Source organism: Candoia aspera, chromosome 3 (assembly GCF_035149785.1).
Source record: "Candoia aspera isolate rCanAsp1 chromosome 3, rCanAsp1.hap2, whole genome shotgun sequence".
Taxonomy (NCBI): domain Eukaryota; kingdom Metazoa; phylum Chordata; class Lepidosauria; order Squamata; family Boidae; genus Candoia; species Candoia aspera.
The window spans coordinates 89,127,799-89,151,158 of NC_086155.1; the positions used below are offsets into that span (position 1 = coordinate 89,127,799).

General features: G+C 39.5%; 1 protein-coding gene across 2 annotated transcripts in view; it reads right to left on the reverse strand.

Annotated features, from left to right (window-relative positions):
- Positions 1-10,062: 10,062 nt before the first annotated feature.
- OLFM3 (olfactomedin 3) overlaps positions 10,063-23,360 on the reverse strand; it is a 167,180-nt gene continuing 153,882 nt past the window's right edge. For both annotated transcript variants that reach the window (XM_063298344.1, XM_063298343.1), the window contains exons 5-6: positions 12,659-12,765; positions 10,063-11,377 (exon numbers count right to left, since the gene is read on the reverse strand). In XM_063298344.1, coding sequence (XP_063154414.1) covers positions 10,700-11,377; positions 12,659-12,765 — 785 coding nt within the window. In that variant the 3' untranslated portion in view covers positions 10,063-10,699. The remainder of the gene's footprint in view (positions 11,378-12,658; positions 12,766-23,360) is intronic.

Below are 23,360 nucleotides of genomic sequence, written 5' to 3' on the forward strand. Positions count from 1 at the left end.
TCAGAGACAGAAAGAAGATGGCACGTTTGGGAGAAAGAGGCTTTTGCTGTTAAAGCTGCTTTGGAAAGCTGGCATCACTTATTGGAGGGGGCTACCCACCCTTTCGAGGTTTGGACTGATCATAAAAACCTGGAGGCACTGACTGCGTCTCGTAAACTGAGCCCAAAACAAATTAGGTGGGCTCAATTCTTTAGTCGTTTTGACTTTAAACTGAAATTTATACCTGGGAAAACCAACTTCCTGGCTGACGCACTTTCGCGCCAGCCTCAGGATGCCAGTATGGTGCCAGATGTAGTGGGAACTCTCTGGATAGAGCCCCAAATGAGTCTGGCAGCTGTGACTCACAGCCAAACTCGAGCGCAGCGAACAGACGCTTCAGTTTCACCTCGCTTGCCTGTTCCCTCAGACTTGCAACAACAGTTTCTTTCCGAGCTGAAAACTGACACTTGGTTGCAAGCAAACCTCAACGAGGTCACTTTTAAACAGGCTTTTGCATGGAAGCATGATCGTCTCTATGTGCCTGAGGCGTTGCGCAAAACCATTCTGTCACAATCCCATGATGACAGAGTGGCTGGGCATTTTGGGTTTGGGAAGACCCTTCATCTGGTTAGGCGCCAGTTCTGGTGGCCAACGCTCAGGCGCGACATCAAAGAATACGTCAGTTCCTGCCCAGTATGTGCTGCTTCTAAACGAAAAGTGGGAAAGCCCCAGGGCTTGTTACAACCGGTGGCTAATCCTTCCCGCCCCTGGGAGGAGATCTCTATGGACTTCATTGTTGATTTACCTCCTAGCCAGAGGAAAACTCTCATTTGGGTGGTAAAAGATTTTTTCTCTAAACAAGCCCATTTCATCCCATGTACCTCCATCCCATCTGCACAACAGCTGGCCCGCCTCTTCATTGTACACATGTACAAAATTCACGGATGCCCCACCCGCTTGGTGATGGACAGGGGCACACAATTCACGTCCAAGTTTTGGCGGGAATTTATGAAATTACTGGGTACTGACCAGGCATTGTCAACTGCGTCACACCTGGAGACTGACGGAAATACGGAGGCGGTCAATTCTACACTTGAACAATATTTGTGTGCTTTTGTCAATTATCATCAAGATGATTGGGTTGACCTCCTACCATTTGCTGAAGTTGCCTACAACAATGCCGTTCATCAAAGCACTGGCCAGGTGCCATTCCATACCGTTTTTGGCCGTGACTTTGTCCCGATCCCAGAACTGCCTCAGCCAGCATCCCCCCCCCCTCTTCACCTGCTGATTGGGCTGCACGCCTGGCAGCTGCCTGGCCAACAATACAACAGGCGCTTACTGATGCCCAAGCCACTTATAAACGGCATGCAGATTCCAAACGGTCCACCTCACCACCTTTCCAAGTGGGTGATAAGGTATATCTTTCCACCAAATTCATCAAGTCTACACAACCTTCAAAAAAGTTGGCACCTAAATTTATGGGTCCTTTTCCTATTGTTGCTCAAATTAATCCTGTTACTTTTAAATTGGATTTGCCTGCAAATCTTAAATGCTTGCACCCTGTGTTTCATTGCAGCCTCCTTAAGTCTTTCAACGAATCAGCCCGCTGGCATCCACAACCTCCTCCTCCTGCCCCTATCATGATTGATGGTCAGCAACACTTTGAAGTCAGAGAAATCCTGGATTCCCGACGATGTCGTTCTGTTTTACAATACCTGGTTCGCTGGAAGCATTTCCCCCATCCTGAGTGGGTTGCTGCCCACGATGTTCACTCCCCTATTCTGGTTGCCCATTTCCACGCTGCTTATCCCGCTAAACCTGCTCCTTGATTTCGTTTCGTTTCTTTAAGGGGGGCGATATGTCATGTTCATCGTTCCAATGGCTTGCATACATCGTAACGTTTCGCATGTCATGTTTCTGATCCGTGTCTATCATCTGCGGGGTGGGGAATTCCAGCCCTGTCAGGGTGTTATCTCTGTGCTGCCCTGAAGGAATGTGTGTTTGGGTTATGACATGTATTCAAGGTTACTTTCCCAGGCAGATGTGTGACGCTTGCCAATGCTGGGAGGGGGTGGTTGCGATGTTGGGGTGGGGGGCGGGATCGGCTTGGAGGCGAGGGTTTTTAGTTTGTATTTGGCGCGCTTTTGCTTATTCTCAGCTTTCTTTGTATTTGCATACTATCCTTTCAATAAATCAGTTTTATTCACTAATCCCTGGTGAGACTGACTTCGTTGGGATAAGGCAATCGTTACACTGGGGCCTTTTTTCTTGGGAAATTATTTTTTTGACTGAAAGAGAAAGCAAGGAGGGACAGGATAAAGAGGTTATCTGGGGCCAGGCCAAAATGGCACCTAATTTAATTTTAAAATAACTAAAAGTATATTAAATAAATAGTGTTAATATGATTCCCCTCCTAATACTGAATAATCCTTCCAATTTCTGGCTGTATTAACAGTTACAATTCTGTGGCAAATTTTGGAGTAGATCTGGGCCCTTCTCAGGCTTGGAGAGACAGACTATGACTGTAGGACTTTGGTGGTGCACTTCTGTGATGGAAGACCACACACATACACACACACACACACACACACACACACAGGGAGAGAGAAGAAATACACCAGTATGGTTTAGATAAGGTTCAAGTCCGCTCTCAGCCATTGAAATTCACTGTTTGGGCCAGTCTACCTCACAGAGTTGTTGGGCAGGGGACGGTAAACTGGAGAAAGGAGTATTCCATATACTGCCTGGAGGAGAGGCAAGATATAAATCTAGAAAATAAATAATACTCACAAACATTTGGATTAGATAAAGCTCAAGAAAAGGAGGAAACTTTTCAGGAGGACTAATGAAGTGGCTGAGCATCTGGTCTCTCAAGATGTCCTCCTGACAGAATGGCAGTTGCTGGAAGGAAGGAATCTGTGGATCTGGCTTTTCAGCAATGCTGAGGCTGCTGTTGAATTTTCTGTCTTTTGATGGGATGGCTGGCAGCAAAGACCTGGAGGACCAGAAGGGTGCCTTACAGGGTCATTTTGGAAGCGTTTTATCCCTGGGGCTTCTAAGCAACATCATGGCACCAAGCAGGACTTGGATTTGACAGAAAATTAAATGGTCAGCATCAGTGGTGTTTGCAGCGGTGGGCTCAAAAACTATAAGAGAGTAGGCCCAGCTTTGCAATTCAAGCTTCACCCTTTTGTATATGTGTCCACATTGCACATATGTTACAATAGGGTTTGGTTTGGTTTGTGATGCTACAGTCACTCTCTTGCAGATTTGGACACTCCTGGTCAGCATGTTATATACTGTGGAACAAAGGAGCCCAGAATGGTCACCTATAGAAAGGAGATCACTTTTTATTTTTATTTTCTGAAGTTGTTGAACCCTAGAGGCTTTCCAAACTCTTATGTCAGATCATAGTTTAAATGGTATAAAAGTGACTTCCATAGACAAAGAGCTTCAGCTGTGGATCACATCAAAGGTTTTGAATAGTAAACCATTTAATATCTGCTGGGGTAAGCCTCTTTTGGACTTAGAAGACAGATTATTGGAGTAAGTTTGGTTCTCTTCTTATTAACTCTTCTCTTCTGTGACCTTGGAGTTGGCCTAAAGAAGATAGTGCTCTAATACGGAATCTGGATTTTTTCTTTTGGCCAACGTAGCAACATTTGCTTTAGTCTGAACTGGAAAATCGGAATCAATAGCAGCAACCTTTGAGGGCAGAATTCTACCAGCCTTTAGGTCAAATGACCAAATTTGACTTCTGGTGACTTAATTCACCATCAAGAATTATCTTCAGTTTGGTTCATATTGTTTTCTTTTACTTCGGTTTCTCATCTACTAAGGAACCTGTGCATTTCTCCTATATATAGGGCAGTGTTTCTCAACCTTGGCAACTTTAAGATATGTGAACTTCAACTTCCAGAATTCCCCAGCCAGCATGACTGGCTGAGGAATTGTGGGAGTTGACGTTCACACATCTTAAAATTGCTAAGGTTGAGTAACGCTGATATAGGGCAATTCTATTAACATTTTGATATAATCTTTTAAAATATAAGGATCCATCATTGTTATGTTTTGTCCAATTTTTAAACTTACGTTGATATATCATAGTGACGTATTTTACTATGCTTACAGCGTTATGCTGTGCTGTCAACTGCTTTGTGCATTTACTTTTAAATAATGAGATGTAAATGTTTTCATAAACAAAATAAGTTGTGAACACCCCCAGTTGGTTTCTAGTCACATGTACCTAGTTTTGAGAATGACAACAGCTTTACATCCTGTGGCATATGGTTTTTAGTGGCCTATTTTGGCTGCTGTTCTGCTCGTGTGAGTCAGCAAAAAGAGAGAGAAAAGGGGAGAAGCAGCTCAATTCTGGCCTTAAAGGGCGGCCTTAGAGGGCAGCCATGCTGTCACGAGGGCTGATGAACTGACCTGGCCAGGGCTGTTATGGGGCGATATAGAGACAAACAATGTAATAAACATAAAATTTATCAGTATGACCCTCAAATTTAGAGATGATTGGAGAAATCAGAGCATGTCTTGGGTGTCATAAAAAGGACACCATATGAGCAGATCCAAGAACAGTAGATAAGTGGCACTGACCAGGCTAGCTGTAAATCCAGCATATTCCATTTTTTCCCACTCTCTTGATAAGCCCAGAAATGAGGGAGGGAGACGGAGTGAAGGGCAGGAAGTGAATCAGTTAGCAGGAATGTTAGAGGGAATAGCCTCTGGGACAGAGACTTGGGAGGAAACCTGACACTGGGTAAAAGCTAGGATCTTGTTGTAAATACCTATTCTAAATACCTATTGTAAATAACTACATGTATATAGTAAATAAGCATAAAAGCCTCCACTGTCTTGGTTTCCCTGTGTCAACTGCCACCCTTGCAAATCAAAATACACCTCCTGTTCTGAAAGAACCCGGTCACACTGTGACATATCCACACCAATATCAAAAGGAGGAGACAAGCTTTATAGGTGTGTTTCCCTCAGCAGTTCTCTGTTGCTGGGTGGAACGTGCTTAAAGCTGTTTGATTACAAAAAACACCACCACCAATAAGGATTCTCCAATGAAATATTTATTTGCTGCTTGTTTCTAGCTTCCCCTTCTGAAGTTATCACAATTTATTTTCTAGTTTTCTGTCTGAACTAGTGATTGTGGCACAAACATGATTGCACTTGTGGATCTGGCCTACTGAGCCAGATGGCATTTAGCATCATAGGACTAGTCTAGAAATAGTCCCTGAGAGAAGCAATCAAGGATTAAAATATTTTATCCTGCTGCACACACAACTCTTTGGGGAACTGATTATCGTCTTTGGCCTGGAACAACATGAGTGCCAAGAAGACTCATCGGAAGCAAATCTTCCCATGGTTGGCTTGGCAGGCTGTGACAGATGCCATCTGTGGAACAGCAATCATAATCTTGAGTGACTTGAGTAAAAACTGCCAAAAGTCTTACACAAAGAGCCAGAACAGAAAAAGCATTTCCAATTCATGACCAGAATTTGTAGATGTGATTCCTTTTATAGATATTTGGCTTGGAATTTTCAGTGACATTAGAACTCTTTTATATGAATATGAAATCACTGACTTCCAAAATACGAAATAAAGCATTCTAGGAATATGTGTGTTTGTGTGTGCATGCATGTATATACATATTACTAAAGTCCTCTTAGCTGATTTTACACTGGAAAAGTATTTTGCCACCATTGATTTATGACTAGCTTTTTGAGTGAGAAAATTGTATTATCAGTGGGAAAATGTGATGGGTCTTGTAGTAGATTAACAGGAGTCTTAAATCTGAATGGCCTGCTGATTAGCTGGTGGAGAATTCTCAAATACTTCAAGAACTCTCCTTCTTATTGCAGAATTTTGCCTGGGAAGCAGGTATCTGAAAAAGAGATTTCATGCAATGGAGACCTGAAGCCAAGAAAAGCTTGGAGAGCTGGAACCAACACAGGAAAGTTGGCATGGGATGGTTGTTATTTTTTTAATTGTTCAGGGCTGCATCTTCAAGTTTGGGTGATTTTATATCAATTCCAGTTCCAGTCCTGTCTCTCTCTCTGTTTGCTCAGCCTATTGGCAGATGAAGGAGTGCTAGCTTTGGAGCGTTGATCCCAGCCTCATTAACTGATTGCAGTTACACAGTATTCTCTTTGTTGCTTTTATTAAAATGTGTTGCTTTTCTCTTGATTACTCCAGCGTTGGTTTTGTAATTTAGCACCATGCAATCCTAAATTACTTGAATCTGGTAACTGTGGTTAAAAGCGAAAGATGGGACCCGCTTTTTTAAAAGCTAATTTCTAATTTCCTGCTCTGTCTCACCAAGAATCCAGGTGAGTGGAGGACTTCTCCACATTCAAGAACAGATGATGGCCATAATACTTCCTGACTGGGTGGAACTCTTTTGTCTGGGGGAATAATGATAACCAAACCCTCTGCTACTCAGGTAGAGGGGGTATACAGGTGGGAATCCCAAAGACAGATGTTTCCTAGCAGCTGGTCAGCCACCCTATTGGAAGGATTGCCTATCTATGCAGCCTATTTGGCCACATAAAAGATAAAATTTTACCTCAGTTGTTTTGCACATTGAGTAAGGCAAGATAAATTGTGGGGCTGTCAGTAAACAGAATACAAAAACTATAGTGTATTCTCAAAATACTGGTTTTTTGCCTTGGAGACCTAAACCCACAGGGCATTTGAAGGGACATTCTCATATGAACCCCCTAGATTATTTAAACAACTCTGAACCATAAAATGTGGTCTAAGGGTGCTATATAATCAAGAGTGGAAAGATGGGAGGGGTTTAGTGGAATAAAAAAATACGCATTTCACCTGAAACAAAGTGTGGATTTCTTGGCTCTGGCATTAAGAAGACTCTAGGTGAGGAAGGAAATAGGGAGGATACCAGGTCCTGCTGTCGGAAACAACTGACAAAGACATCCCTTCTCCTCCCCTCAAACTCATGGCAAATTCTTTGTTTTGTGACCATTTGGAAGCTTAAATATAACCTTAAATAATATGACACATTCGTTAGTGAGAATGCTACTAAATGTTTGAAACATAGTCTCATAGAAAGCCCAGAGTTTTCAGATATGTAACCTTTGGACACTGCACCGACAAGCATCCATTTATGCTTTTGGGTAGCTGCCCAAGAAGGTTCTCCATCAGCTTACATGGTCCCAGGCTACCTATTATAGTTGTGGAGAGATGACCCTCCTTATGTAGTTGAACTACAACTCCCAGCAGCCCCAGCTAGCATGGCCAACAGAGTTGGAATTCAGCAACACAGGATCACCATCTCTATTTTCTTTCTTATCTATATTTCATGTTACATGAAGCAGTTTGTGGTTTCCATCTCTTTACAATAACGTGATACCTTTTTATTCAGATTTCTTCTGTTAGTATATTAAACAGATAAAGACTGAAATCAGCAGTGCGTTAGGGCAATTCATTACTGTAAGGACATGGACAACATTGTGTACCACTAGGCCCCTAGTATGCCAAGCTAGGATTTCTGGCTGGTTTAGAACCTTTTTTTTTTTTTTGCTCTTCATTATACTGTCTGATAATTGAATGTATGCAAAGATTTCACTAAGACAAAGAAAACTTTTATTTGATGTTGCCCTCCAAGTACTGTTCAAAGGAATAATGACAATATGTTTCATAAGACCACGCACCATTGTCATGGTTGCATCATCCCAAGACATCTTGGAAACTACTATCTTGAGCTCCAATTGTAGACTATTAAACAAATACAAAGGATATCAGATTGAGGTCCTTCAGTATGGAATGGTCCATTTATCATAGTCCAGATAGACAGACAGATTAGATTAGATAAAATAGATATGGAATGTGTGTATGGAATCAGTAAGGTTCCATATTGTTAGGGAGATTGACTGTGCTCTTCCACAAATTATATTTTATGGTTTTAATGGTTTTTGTGCTTTTAATGTATTTAATGCTTTTTATTATTTTTTATTATTTGTTGTACTGTTCGTTTAAAACTTTGTTTGCTGCCCAGAGTCACGTGACTTTATATAAATCTACTAAATAAATAAATAAATACTTTAACATCTACTGAAGAATCTCTGACATATTTTGAAAGGCCCTTAGCAGTAAACAACTGCCTGCGTACAAAACACAGCTTGAAATGTTGAAAATAACGATACAAAGAAATGTGCAGAGAAGTAAAAATCTGAGAGGGAAAAAAGAAAGAAAAGTGCACATGCAAAGAAAGGAGGTAGAAATTATGATGGCAGTTGGGATTGTTACTATAATTTAATGCCAGCACTGTTATATCCTTTTGAAATGAGCCATGGATAAATAAATGGACATAAACGGACTCTTGTCCATGTAGTGTCCAAAGGTTGTATATCTGAAATCTGTAGGCTCTCTAGGAGAGGTTTCAAACTTTTAAATAAACCTGAGATGTTTTAGTCTCAGTTGCAAAAATGTAACAGACATTTCAGAAGCGATATTGGTTAGAAAGCACTTGTCTGGGAGGAAAAATGATAGGCAGGTTTTGGAAAAGCTGGTAGCACCATTTGAGGTTCTGAGGAGAAGTTATGTGCATTCTCTCAAAATGCCTGCTGCGTGCTCATCAAAATATGCTTTTTTCACCATATGACAAATGTGGCAGATGGACACATTTCCAAACCAAACACTGGAATGCAGCTACCATCCATTATTTTTATTTTCTAAGAATGTCTTTGGAATCTGTAAGGGGCCCAGGGGTATTCTTAGGCTAATACAATGCTTTGCAGCATGGTGCTTCCCATTTAATGCATTTTAAATTAAATTAAAACAAAACAGAACAGAAAACCATTCCCACCCCAAAATAAACAACATAGGGCAGGAAGCTTGGAAGGTGTCATGAGAAGGGTTCTTGGTGTTCATAGGTGATGTATTGCTCCACAACTGTGGAGAAGCTCCACAGATTTGGCACAGGAGTAAGTCAAACCTACTATATTTACCATTTTTCTAGGCCAACCCATCTAGATCTGGGCTGAAATGACAGAATATAACTAATACCAATATAAGAAATCTCTACTCTGAGCTTTTTATTTGTTTCCTCGCTATTTCAGGTAGTTACAATGTCAGTCCTCTTCCTCTGCAGATCTCTCTTGATCACTCAATGAAATTAGTTGTTTGCCTTCTGTCCTCAGTACTGGTGATGGAATAGAAACCAGTATTTTCTGGAGTGAAGACTCAGAGCCACAAGGAGGAGAAAGCACAATTGGGCAAGCTGAGAAAGGAACCTGCTAACACCTAGTGATGGACGTTGCTTACTGAAGCAGTATTTTGGCATGCACTTGCTAATCCTCACCTTCTTGTCTCCTCCCCAGGCAGATCAAGAAGATAAGTAGCTATGTACAAGTTCTAAGTTTGTTTTTGCTGGGCCATAAATCTTGGGTTCTCCAAATCCATGCAGTCTATAATTCCTCCTAAACTGCAAGATGCAAAATTGGAGCCAGCCATACCACTTTTCCCATGGCTGGGAGATGGCCCATTTCTCTTCCAGAAACATCCTGCTGTTATGTTCCACTGAAAAATTCTATCAAATAAAGCAATATGGATTTCACTCAAGTTGGTGCCACGTTTTTAAAAGGTGGTGCCATATACTGAGATGCTGGCATGTCAACATCCATTTATAACATCTGTAGTGGACATTTTTAGATGAAACACTACTCAGAGAAGCTCTTGGGTGGCACTGGGTGAACTCAAGCAACATCCTGTCTGAATCAGTTATAAAACTAAATATTCCAACCTAGCCCAGCATTTAGAAAGGCTTTCATAGCAGCTGATGATGGGAACTCAAGTTTGGGCACAAATATTGTTGACATATAGGCAAGAAATCCTGATAATCAGTTCTTAAAAGTCAAGTCAGCTTGCAAAAAGGCTAGGACCAAAATCAACACAAGGAACAACGAAAGTGTTTGATTCTTTAAGTGAAGACTGAATGTAGCGTTCTCCGAACCACGTCATTAAAAAATGGCCATAATCAGGTTTTATGATTAAATTTCAATTATATTTTATAAAAAATAACTTTCACATAAGTGAAGAGATACAGGTACACAATGGTGGACACAATGGTATAAATACAGATCATTGAGAAACTGCTTGCAAGAGATTAAAAACAGACTGTACAGCACCGCATCTGAAATTGTGTAATAGCCAATGGGATTTTTACTCTTTCTACCCTTAAAGAAATCCAATCTGTAACTGATTAATTTTGGAACAGTGCTTTTAAAAATTCACACCCTTGCCCCAAAAAATTCTTCTGAATTTTCCCTTAGATGATTGCCCAAATAGATTTTAATGTTGAACAATTTTTTTTTTTTAAATGATGATGGTAGAAAAAGACATTCATGCAGTTTTACACCACCATTAGTCTCTGATTCTAATATAAGGCAGATCATTAATTTTGTTTTTGTTAAAACAATGTCTTTACCCACTGAAATAAGCTTTTAGTGCTTTCCATGACAAAGTCATGGCAGGCCTTGTATACTGTTCAGAAAGATACCTGTATTATGAACTAGGTTGTTTTAAAAGAAAGACGTTGCCATGTCTGGAATACTTTATATTGTAGAAAAAATCCTCCTCCATTAATTTTTACTGGGGAAAAAAAAATTAAAAGAAACCCAGCAGGATGCTTTTGAGTTCGGCACAATGACACTGCTTTCTGGTGGCCAAAAAGTCATGGTGACACCTATGTGTCATCCTCTGTTTTAATAATGTGGAAAAGAGTGACGTTGAATAGGACTTGGTGTCCATTATTCCAGGCATAGAGAGCTCTATCTCTGGCATTGTAGTCAAGCATTGATATATGGAAATATTGATTGTGAAAAGGGATGTCTGTATATTCATACGTGGAGGTTTTTGTTGAGTATGAATAGTAGACCTTGGCTCCGGTTAAGTGAGAATTGGTGACGTACAAGGTGCCACAGATCATGAAAGACTCCCCAGCACTTCTCTTGGGGTACCCGGTACTCCAGGTTTTCATCACTTCTAATGTATCCTGATTCAGCTGACTGATGACAATGTTGCCTGCATTCTGATTAGTTGCGTAGACAGCCCACAAACCTATCTCATCGGCCATCAGATCAATATCTGAGAAGCCACCCCAGGTGTAGGGGTAGACATTTTGAAAACCGGCAGACTCCAGGCTACGCTGAGCAAGCACCTGCCCAGTATCAAAACTGTACTTGATGATGATGTTGCTCTGATATTTGTTGAAATAGAGAGACCCATTGTAGACTACATGATTAGTTCCTGCCCATCTGAAAGGAAGATTGTATGTCCTGGACTCTGCACCGCTGACAAAATCTGCTAGGGATTTGTATTCACGGACAATTTTGTTGGCGGTGTAACTGTCCATATACCAGACCTGAAAGTAAGAAGAAAGAATCTGCTTTGAACTTTGGAAGATCAAATCAATACACTATTTTAAATACATATATTACTTATCTCCCCACCACCCATAATCTGACTTACTTCCAGTAGCAAAAGAAAGCCAAATGTTATCAGGCCGTGTTCAAGGATGGATGCAAAAAAGAGTTCTCTAGATTTGTCCTTTCATAAATAAGAGAACAATGTGGAAGACTCAGGATTTTAATGTTACAACGTTGTGTAGACACAACTTTATTATCTTCAGATTGACTCATTTTGCAGTAAACCCTGCCCTCCTGTTTAAACAATATGAAAGTTATAAATTTCTCTCTCTGTGTTATGTAAACAAAACAAGAATATACCTTACATGAGAACAAGCCATTCAGTGGAGATAATGGTAGGCACAGCACTATTCATGTGAAAAGGAAGAATCACTCCCTTCCATAGTGAAGTGGGTGCTGAATGCCAAAAGAAGTGGAACCAAAATGGGGCCCTGGGAAATATATAGGAGACCTCAAAAGATTTGAGGGAGTTCTAGGTTTATAGCAGTAAAACAAACAAACAAGGTAGTTCTCCTTGCTAAAAAGGAGGTAGCAAGGACTGAGCATCACCAGAAGTCAATGAATGTCAGCTGGAACAGAAAAGTGAAGAGCCAGGAAGGAGAAATGGACTGTGTGACTGAATTCATTATGTATCCTGGAGGAGGTCATGACTGGCTGTTCTACTGAACAGGAGCACTCCGATTAGAAGGTGAGAATATATTTTCTTGTAGATCCTACTTCTGAATTTGATTAGAATCCATGCCAAACTAGTCAAAATAAGGAGCCAGTCTCATCTGTCCTCCTCAATCAAGATTTCCATTCTCATTCTCATTCTCATTCTGCATGATGAATATGGATGTGAAAACTGTACCCCATTTGCTAGACTTAAAGATACCGAAAAGCTTTATTTCTATCTGGCAATCAGACTGTACTGGTAAGAAAAACTAGATTAGATGTACAAAGCATGCTTTGCATGTAGATGGTCCTAGTTCATCTCCAGTCAAATGGATCTCTGTAACGAGTGTTAGGAAATAGCTTTGCCTGAGCCTTTGGGGAATCATCGCTAGTCAGAATAAACTCTAAGTACAGCAGACATTAAAGTATAAGACAAGCTTATTTACCTGTTTATTTAAAACATTTTCATACTGCCATTCATTCTATTTAGAATTTCAGTGCTCATAAATCAGCTAGAAGAATTCCTGCGTGGCTCCCAGCAAGAAAGAATATAAGCCACCTACTCTGTTATTTTTCTCAGATGCTAATGGATCTGTCATCCAAGCTCCAAACCGGCTTCCAGATGTCTTGACTGTAATAGGACCAGTGATTTTCATCAATCTGCCGCAGGCTGAAAAATAAAAGCAAATCATGACATAAGCTGACTGTCCATCTGCCTGGTAGAAGTGGGGGTGGAATAAGAAATCAGGTTTTTTTTAAGTGACCCTCCACTCACATTTTGCCCCATTCAAAGCAACAAACAGTCCGCTCAGCTTCTTTAGGGGGGCAAAGAACTGTTTATTTGAACACGGAGGGGAGAGGCAGCAAAATATCCCACCCTGTAAAGAACATAGAGGTAACCTCTGGTCTCTGGATCACCCCTGCCATCCAACTACAGTAAACTCTAAACAATCAGGTAGTTTTCTGCCATTTTAAAACAGGAAACACTCACAAAACTATAATGTAAACCCTACAAAAAACTAGGTTGTTTTAAAATTAAGCCTCCCATCACAAAGATCCAGGGAAAATACCTAAAACCCTCTGCTGCTCTGCCTCCACGTTATACAAAGGGGCAAGGGGTGGGGGGGATGGAAGATAGGTGTATGTGTATGTGTATATGTATATATGTATGTGTGTCTGTGGATGTATGTATGTATATATATGAATGAATGAATGGGAGCCAGTTTGGTCTAGTGGTTAAGGTGCTGGGCTAGAAACCAGGAGAGTGTGAGTTCTAGTCCTGCCTTAGGCATGAAAGCCGGCCGGGTGACCTTGGGCCAGTCACACACACTCAGCCCAACTCGCCTCACAGGATTGTTGTTGTGGGGAAAAGAGGAGGAGGAAGGAATATCAGGTATGTTCCCCGCCTTGAGTTATTTATAAAAATAATAAAGGTGGGATAAAAAATCCTAAAAAAAAGAAAAGAGGGGAGCTTTGATCATACAATTGCAGCTGCCATCTTGTATATTTTGACTCCCCCCTGCAATGCCCCTGATCACATAACCCTGTCCATTTGGGGATGCTGCCCTCCTCTCTCGGACCTTTTGCCTTTTCAGTGTTGAATTTAGCTGTCAAACCAAAGGCTGCTCCTACCTACTTTAAAGATATTTGCTCCTTCTGCTTGGTTTTAGGCAGCCTAATGCAAGTAAAATGCTGCTTTTTCAGGATGCCCCTGGAGTGATGCTTTGCTAGATATCTGGCTGTACAAGGGCTGCTGGACTTTTGCTATTATGCTGAAACCTGGGAATGTGTTGCCTTGTTTATTGCAGCTTAATCATGTATAATGGTTTTACCTTGCTGATAGAAACCTTGAGGATCCTTATTTATACAGGATATAAATATTTTAAAGAAAATAAAATGTAGGTCTATGCTCTTGTATGGCTTTACCGCACCTGAGTGCATGGGTTCTCTAAGTGGAAGGCTTGTATAGCAATCTTTTTTTTCCCTCCATCTTTTTCTTTAATTAGACATTTTAAAGAAGATCTATAAATACACATAAAAAGACTCAAGAAAAAAAGATAAAGAAAAAAATACAAATGAATAAACGGAATTTCAAAATATTGAGATTATAGTTTTCCAGTATACCATTAGTTAATTATGAATAATTGAATATATTATTTCATTTTAAAACATTAAAAATGGCTATTAAGCTAAATATGAGTATCAAGAGCCAGGGTCAACACAGTATAAATCACCAAGCAAGATGATGTGCTACAGTAAATTCAATCCATCTTACTAAAAGTCTGTTCTAATTTAGATTTCCTGTAAAATTGAAATACTGTATGGATGCTATGCAAATTTTGGATGAGGTACAAATCCATGAATTAAGTTGTAGTGGAGGAACGGTTTCCAATTTGAACTGGATTCTATAGCAGATTTACTTTCAAGACATGAAATTATTCTAAACATTGAAGCATATTCCATAACTTAGCCATTCTCCTAATGAGGGGATCAAATAATTGTTCCAGTAAAAAGCATATAATATCTTTGTAGCAGTTAGCATATACAAAGTTAATTCAGTATACAGTATCCTCTAAGGGAATAGTTTTGTAAAATTCAGTAAAAATATCACAGGTTGAAATGGGAATTAATCTTCTAAGATTTATTTTATTTTAAAGGAATCATTTTCCAAATTCTACAACTTTGCCACCAAATATGAAAGCTAATCTGACCCATTACATTTCCAGCAATTTTTGGACAATGAATTTTCCAATGTAGCAAAGAGAACTGGAGTACAGTACCAACATCTGATACTAATTTTTCGTTAGCATAATATTCAGAGTAAATTTAATGTCCTCCTTCCACTGACATTCCCATTGTTGTATATTTATTACTGCATCCCAATTCTGCAGCCATTGTTTTGCAGTCTTAATGTCTGTCACTTGTAAGAGAACTATAGTAAAGGTAAAGGTTTCCCTTGACATTAAGTCCAGTCGTGTCTGACTCTAGGGGGTGGTGCTCATCTCCGTTTCTAAGCCGAAGAGCCGGCGTTTGTCCGTAGACACTTCCGTGGTCTAAACGGAACGCCGTTACCTGCCCACCGAAGTGGTACCTATTAATCTACTCACAATTGCATGTTTTCGAACTGCTAAGTTGGCAGGAGCTGGGACTAGCAATGGGAGCTCACCCCGTCACGCGGATTCGAACTCCTGACCTTCGGATAGGCAAGCTCAGCAGCTCAGCGGTTTAACCCGCAGCGCAAAGCAAAATAACCTCTAGGTCAATAGCTGGAAAATAGAGTTATCCAGATCAGAAATATAGGAAACCTTCTGGATGTAGAAGAAAATATAACACAAGGTTTACAGTTGTAGAAATCTTACAACAAGAAGCATAAGAGCAGAATGTAGCATTAAAACTTGTATTGATTTCTACCGTCATCTGAGACCTCTCAAATTAAATACACTTCAGGGATCTGATTTTTGAATCCTCTTTTAAAGGAATGCTATGGTTCTTGTTAATTCTACTAATGTGTGACTACTGAGATGTGAAAAGACCTTGTCTGCTTGTAATGGATTGGCATGAGGTTGCCTGTGTTGGGCATTAAACAAGACAATATTCTCCCATTCTGCTTCCATTATTGCTTTTTCCTTACATACTCGGCACATTTGACAAATTCCATTCAAACTAACTAAGACATCCAGATTAATGGGATTTACTTGGAAGTAAATACAGTTAGGTTCAGGTCAGGGACTCAGTTCTGACAATATTTACTTAGACTACATTACACATTGGATTTTTAAGAATTTCCATACATATTGAATTAATCTGGGGCTAATGTACTGATTGGAATTTGTTACCCACTAGTTTTTAAATCTTCTGCATGTTCTGGTTTCAAATGAATAACAATAACAATAACATGCATTTAGACACGTATATATTTAGATAAGATTGTTAAAAATACATTGTTTAAAATGCATTTAAACTAGTTTTCCAATGAATATCTTGATACAGATGTACTGCTTTTAAACTGCAGACGAAAATGAAATCAGGAGACAATGGACTCATAAACAAAATTCATACACGTGGCATAGTCCTGAAACAGACTGATTTTTGATTCCTAGAGGCAAAGGCCTGCTCTTGGATATTGCATTCCTGGTAACTTGCTGCACATTTTCTGAACAAAGTACAGGTTGCAATTATTTTTCATTTGCGTATACCTCAACATTTAACATGTTTATTTATTCACAGGATCTTTTATGAAACCTCAATCCAGGAAATCTAAGAATATCAATAGCAATGGAGCACAGGATGGTACCTTTTGGGGGGGGGTAAGTTGAAGGTTTATTTCCTCTGACAGGTAGACATGCCACACATCAATTTATAGCAAGAATAACTTCACATATAATACTAGTATTGTCCACTTTGTGGTTATATACATGTAGAAGCTGATATATGAGGTAGACCTTGTCTCACAAAATGGTACTATCTCAGACACAAAGCTTTCATAATAATGTATTTATGTTTTTCTTTTGCAGGGAACATTCTTCTTCTTTAAAAAAAACATTCTGAAAAAAAACTTTACTTGGTTTTAACTGAGAGACCGTAAAGTGTTTATGGTACTGGACTAGGCCAAGGACCCAGGTCTGAGTCTACCCTCAGCCGTGGAAACTCATGAGGTGACTTGGGCTATTCACTAACTTCCAACTCAATCTAACCCCACAGGTTGTTGGACTGAAAATCAATTCAGAGAAGGAAGTGCTCTATATATAACCTACAGCTTCTAGGCAGAAGGCGGCTATAAATCAACCAACCAACCAACCGACCAACCAAATAAATTAATAAATAAATGTTACCGGGATTCTAATGAAAAAAAATTAGTGCCAACAACTTTCTAGATGAGAAGATGGAAACTTCAGAAAAATTTTGGGGTAGTGAAGGAGATTTGCAGTGGAATAAAAATGCTGACAAAAATGTAAGAAATACAAATTAGTTTTAGTGCTTTAGTATAGAACTAAGGAGGCCAGGATGGAGACAAACAGGATAGTGGGTTTAATTTGATTGCACTGACCAAATTGTAGCTTCATTTCCTATACTTCAGTTACTGGTAACGAACCTACTATATCAGATCAGCCATTTTCATTTACTTACAATGAGAGAAATACTCTAATCAGATGCCTTAAGACATTCCATTCATTGCCAGACCAAATGAATAGGGTGGAAATAAGTTGGTACTAAACAAACCTTAAAGATTAAAAATGATACAGGCAGGATCAAATGTCATGGGACTGCGTGCATCTTCTCCTCCCTTTCCAGAAATGAGTACTACTGCAAAATGAGTTCTGTGATGGGTTTGCTCTAAAAGTTTCCCTTCAAATGGCAGCCAGTGAAGCAGTGCAGGGACAGGCAAACCTCCAGCATGTTGGCCTTATATCCTTGCCCTTTGAGGTGCCAAATGAGGTGGGGGTAGGCAGAGGAAGAGACCAGAGTGAGCCATTAACTTTGGCATTAACTCCACTCCCAGAATGTCTAGTTTCAGCTATAGGTTCTGAGGAGTTAATTAAGAAGACACATTGGATAACAAGTGAGCTTGAAAGTATGGGAATGACTGGGATGACCACAGAATAAAGGCCACCATTCCTAGTTCAGTTTTTAAGCTTTGAAACAGAAATGTAGCTCTAAATCCAATGATTCTGCTTTCCTATTTTTCATCTGTGCTCAAAATGAAGTCCTGATTAGATAATATATTTACATGTTGGTCATCTCTCCTGGGCTCAGCACTGGGGTGCCTAAGCCTAGTCCCACAACTGCATGCATCCTCCCCAAAAATGTGGAGTTCAATCCCAAATCCAAAAGGTGCCACACACTTGTCATTTTAATTTGGAAAGGAGAATAAGTAAACATATGAGGATCAACAATAGGAGCATCTTTTAAATTATATTGATTTTGCATCAAATGTAGTGCAACTCCTAGTCCCACCTACTTCTTTGCCCAAGTTCAACCTACTTACTGGACTTCTACATACCACTGAAAGCTCCACTGTGGCCTCAGTCCCCCAAAGTAGCACAATCTTGGCCTAGTGCAGTTACATGAGGCCTAATCAAGGTTGGAAACCAGGTACACAGCAATATTTTTCCTCCTTTACTCCTAAGTGCCCTAAAAACCCTAATATCTAAAAAAAAACAAATGTTTATTGTGTGTGTTGATTTATGGACCACATATCACAAAGTGAATAGACTGGAAATATGTGTCATGCTCCCCGATCAAAAGTTCCTAGAACATCTGATTGGACTCGCATGCATGAATGGACTTAACACATGTTGGGACTTGCGGGTTGGGAGGGTGAACATGGCAGGAGTGTGAAAACACCTTGTTTGGACTATCTCTGGTATCCTAGGTCAATTGACTGAGCCGTTGGAGACATCTGCGTGGAGTTGAGCTGACTGGCAGGAAGAGGGGGGGCTGCATGCCTGAGAGAGGGAGGGGGCTTGTACTCATTGGGTCATTTAACTCGGGGAAAATGCAGGAACTTTTATTTGCAACTTTTTCACTGTTCTGTGTACTACTCTCCATTAAAGAGATTTCTACTAAAATCACGTATGAAGTGAATTTAATGGCAGATTGAGTAATACAGTCATTACAATATGGAATGTTTTGCACAAATATTCTGGATTGGTTGTTGAATGCAATGAGAGTGATACAGTATATATATAAAAAGCATGTGTGAGAACAAATGAAATGCTCAGTACATGGTCCAACATTGAGCAAGGAGTAAGACAAGGATGTTTGTAGCCCCCATGGTTATTTAATGCATTTATGGAATAAATATATAAGGAATGTTTGTGGTAACATGAGAGACCAGTTTTGCCCTCTACAGGTGACTGAGGAATGCATGAATGTAGGAAATAAAGCTTACTGCTTGTTTCCTGATTTAGAGAAAGAACATGATAAAGTGAATAGGTTTAAATTACGTAATGTTTTGCATGGAGTTGAAAGTAGGTTGCTGAATGTGATACAAGCTGTTGTGGAAGAAGTAAAACATGTGAAAACCAATGGAATACTTAATGAATGGTTCAGAATTGAGCATGGAGTAAGCAAAGACATATGTTGTCCCCTTGGTTGTTTAACATATTTATGGGAAAATGAATTTAAAAATATTGTAGTGACATTGGAAGTCTGTTGACTGGGGATGTGAATGTACGTGCACATGTAGATGATGCCTTGCTGTTGTCTGAGAACTCAAATGATTTGCAGCAAATGCTAGACAGACAGATACAACAAGGAGCATGGTTCTGAAAAGCGTTATATCAAAGACCAAGGTAGTTGTGTTTGACAGGAAAATACAGCAAACCATTGCAAGTTATATTTAAATGGTAAAAAAACTAGAGCAAATAGAAGAATTTGCATACTTTGGTGGAATATTAACTGAAAATGCAAAAAATGGAAGGAGTAATTTTAAGAAATCCAAATGTGGATAGAAATGTATGGTAGTTATGTGGTCTGCTGCAAGGAATGATTGTCTAAAAAAGCGTGCTTCTGCTCACTTTGTTATGGAAATAAGAGCTGGGTATGTCCAAAGAAATAGAGAAGCTAGTTGAATGCAGTGGGAATGGGATATTGAAAAAGTGTGTGTTGCAAAACAAGAAGAAATATGTTCACAATGAATGGGTGCTGAGCAAACGTGGACTCAGTACAAAAATAAAGAACCTGTATGAAGGGGGTATGCTGAAGTGGGTTGGTTACATAAAATGAATGAAAATTAAATTGCAAATCAAATACATGAAGATAAACTGAATAAGTTAAGAATGTTAGTTTAAACTAGTTTGACCTATTCCTGTTCTCTTTTTCTTATCTCAGACCTTTAATTTCTTTGGCTGAGAGTATTTTTTTAAACTCTCTTTCTGCACTCTGCATAATGTTGCTTATCTCAGAAGGGAACAGAACAATGTGCATGTATGTATGAAAAATATGATCACTAGCATGACATTAGAAAGCCAACCAAAAAATCCATAAAGCAAACCTAAGGGAAAATCCTTTAAATGGCCTTATTAGATGGTCAGTTGACAGTATGTGCTTAGCTAACCTGAGGACCTGATGAATGGATGTGGACATGCTTGCAGTGATTGTGGTATGTTTGTGTTCCTGCCTGAAAACCTTCTGACATATATTTCTTGCAAGCCTGAGTTTGTACTGATGTTTGGTTAAAAAAGAAAGAGGCTGTAGCAGCCACAGTTCAGCACATAAGACAGGAATAAGCTTAATTAAACCAACAAAGGAGTCAACAGGGCCTGACAAAAGAAGTAACTCTCCACAAGGAAAAGACTCAGAGGAACAAACCCAGTGGAAGAGAATAATAACGAGAAACTAGAGAATATAAGATATTCTACACTCTTTCATGGTCTCACAGAAGAAACAGGCTCTGAATCTCCAAAACAGTCCCATCAATAAATCTTGATTTCAGCAAGGCATTTGACAAGATATCTCATGAGATTCTGACTACGAAGTTAATTAAAGTGTGGTCTGGATGGTATGGCAATGAACTGGATACATAACTGGCTCAAAAATCATACTAGAAAAATGCTGATCAATGATTCCTTATCAAACTGGAGGTAAGAATCAGTGAGGAGGCATCACAAGGTTCAGTCTTCAGCCCTGTAGTCTTTAACATTTTTATAACAACTTGGATAAAGAGTTGCAAGGAATGCTGAGTAGATCTGAGATGACATAAAATAGGGATAGCTAATTCCCTAAAATGCAGAAATAAAATTCGAAACAATTTGTGCTAGGTTAGAAAATAACAGGCTGAAATTTGACAAAACCTAAATGCAGAGTTCTATGTTTAGGAAGCAGGAATCAAATCCACAGATGTCAAATTCCCGATTTGGTAATAGTAGTTGTAAAAAACCTCTATGAATACTGTACTGCCAGCTAACTGCAAACTGAGTATGAGTTCACAGGGCAAAAAAGGCAAGAGCAATTTTAGGCTGCATCAACAGAAACAGAGTTTCTAAATCATGGCAAATACTCAATTCTCAACTACTGTATAGACAAAGGACTGAAAGAAACAAGAATATTTATTTTTGAGAAAGGAAAACTGAGGGAAGATTCTAATTAACAAGGTAGTTAAATATGGACTGGATGTCATATCTATTAGGTGGGTTCATAAAAACATACTCAAACAATCCTTATTGATGATGCATCAACAAACTGGAGGTATCAAGTGAGTTGTCATGGGACTTGTCCTGGATTTGATGCTCTTCAACAGTTTCATTACTGACTTGGATGAACAGGAGGAGAAAATGTTTATCAGATGTTTATAACATCTTTATCAAATGTTTATAACACAAAACTGAGTGAGATACTAATACTCTAGAGGACAAAGAGACAAATTCAAAATGAAAAGTGGGCTGAAAATAACCAAATGCAATTTAATGGACAAATACAAGTTCTTCGCTTAGGAAAAAGTAACCAAATGCACAGGTGTAGAATGGAGGATAGCTGGCTTGCAAAAAGAACAAAGCATCTTGGAATTACAATTCCTTCTTATAATTATAAAATAAACATGAGTTAGCAGTATGGCATGGCAGCTAAAAAAGTACATGAAAATTTAGGAATTATCACTAGAAGTGTAGTTTCCAAATCATATGAAGCAATAATGCCAGGATATTTTGGTCCAACTCTACCTTGAATAGTGTCTCCAGTTCTGGTCACCCCATTTGAAAAAGGATTCAAAAACTTTGGGGAAAGTGCAGAGAAGGCCAGTAAGGACGATCAGAGAATTGGAAACTCTTACATGAAAAAAAAGAAAAATCAAAGGAACTGCTTATGTTTAGCCTGAAGAAAAAAATGACAGAGGGGATATGATAATACTGAAAGGGATCTTACAGAAGACTCTTTTCCTTGTCTCAGAGTTCTGGTCATGGAATAAATTGTCTTATATTACAGGAAGACACATTGCAGTTGAATGTTAAGGAAATAAAAACCTCTTTCTAACAGCAAGCAATATTAGACAGCAAAACCAGTTACCAAAGGGGTGATAAGTTTCCCTTCCCTGGACATACTCAAACAGAGGCTGGACATCCATCTGTCAGGAGTGCTTTAATCTGGATCTCCAGACTCAGTGCGGCAACCTAGACTCAGTGCCTAAATGGCCTCTTCCAATTCCATGATTCTATAAACTAGAGCGGTCTCATATGTCACCAAATTATTTGTTACTTGAATTTTATCACAGTCGTCATGACTGTGATGAATGGATTAAGCTTCAGACTCTAGCAGGGCCTAACCACCTGTACCATAGAAACTCACCAAATGAATTTGGGCTAGTCATTAACCTTGCCTTTATCTGAAATACTAGCCTGCCTTTTTGAACTACCATATTGTGGAAATGCTGTTGAGGAGAGATCTGTTCACTAAGGATGACAATGGTGCCTCGGTTCCTCTAGAAGTAAAGTAATGTACAGTAAAACCATCACCTTCTGTCACTTCCGAGATGAACTGCGAACATTAGAAACTATGAATGCGTTCTGGCACTCGTAGATAATGTACCGTTACTGTTACTAATAAGCACCTCTCGCCACTACTTTTATAGCCAAGGGTTGTCAGTAAGACAAATGTCTCCACTGCCTCTGTCCATTAGGGATATAATTTGGGATGTGAAGTGCAGCCCACAGAACCTGATTGCCAAATACATTTCCTGCAGCAGTGGAGATGGTTGGCAGGTATTCACAGGGGCGATATCTGACCTTTGGGATCAGTTTAAGTGCCAGCTCAGTCTCAGAGCACGTACCAGATTTGTATTTCATTTGCCAGCTGAAGCAGGAAAAGTCCTGCGAGCATTTTCCCCAGACAGTGCTAGAATACAGAAGAGAGGCAACTGATCCCATCTGCTGTTCCAGTCCCTGTGGGATCTACCTAGATATGAGCTGCCATCTCATTGTCACAGCAGAAGCATCAGAAGAACAAACTTTAATGCTTAATTTTCTCAAAGGCTCAGACAGTGATGCCAGGTTCCATTTCTGTGTGCAACAGTTTCATCTCCAATAGCTTACGCACACTGGCTATTGCACACACACATACAAATCCTGCTTGCATTTTTCATACGTGAACATGCCTTAGATCACATACAGTTTATTTCATCAATTCTGCATAATTCATACCCTACAAACTCCTTTGGGGGAAGTTTCCTTATTCATAATAGATGTCATGAAGGTTTCCTCCTTTTTTTCCTCAGTGTCTTCTGCATATTTTTCGTCAATGAAATGGCAAGTGATTAAGTATTTCTAGTGACAA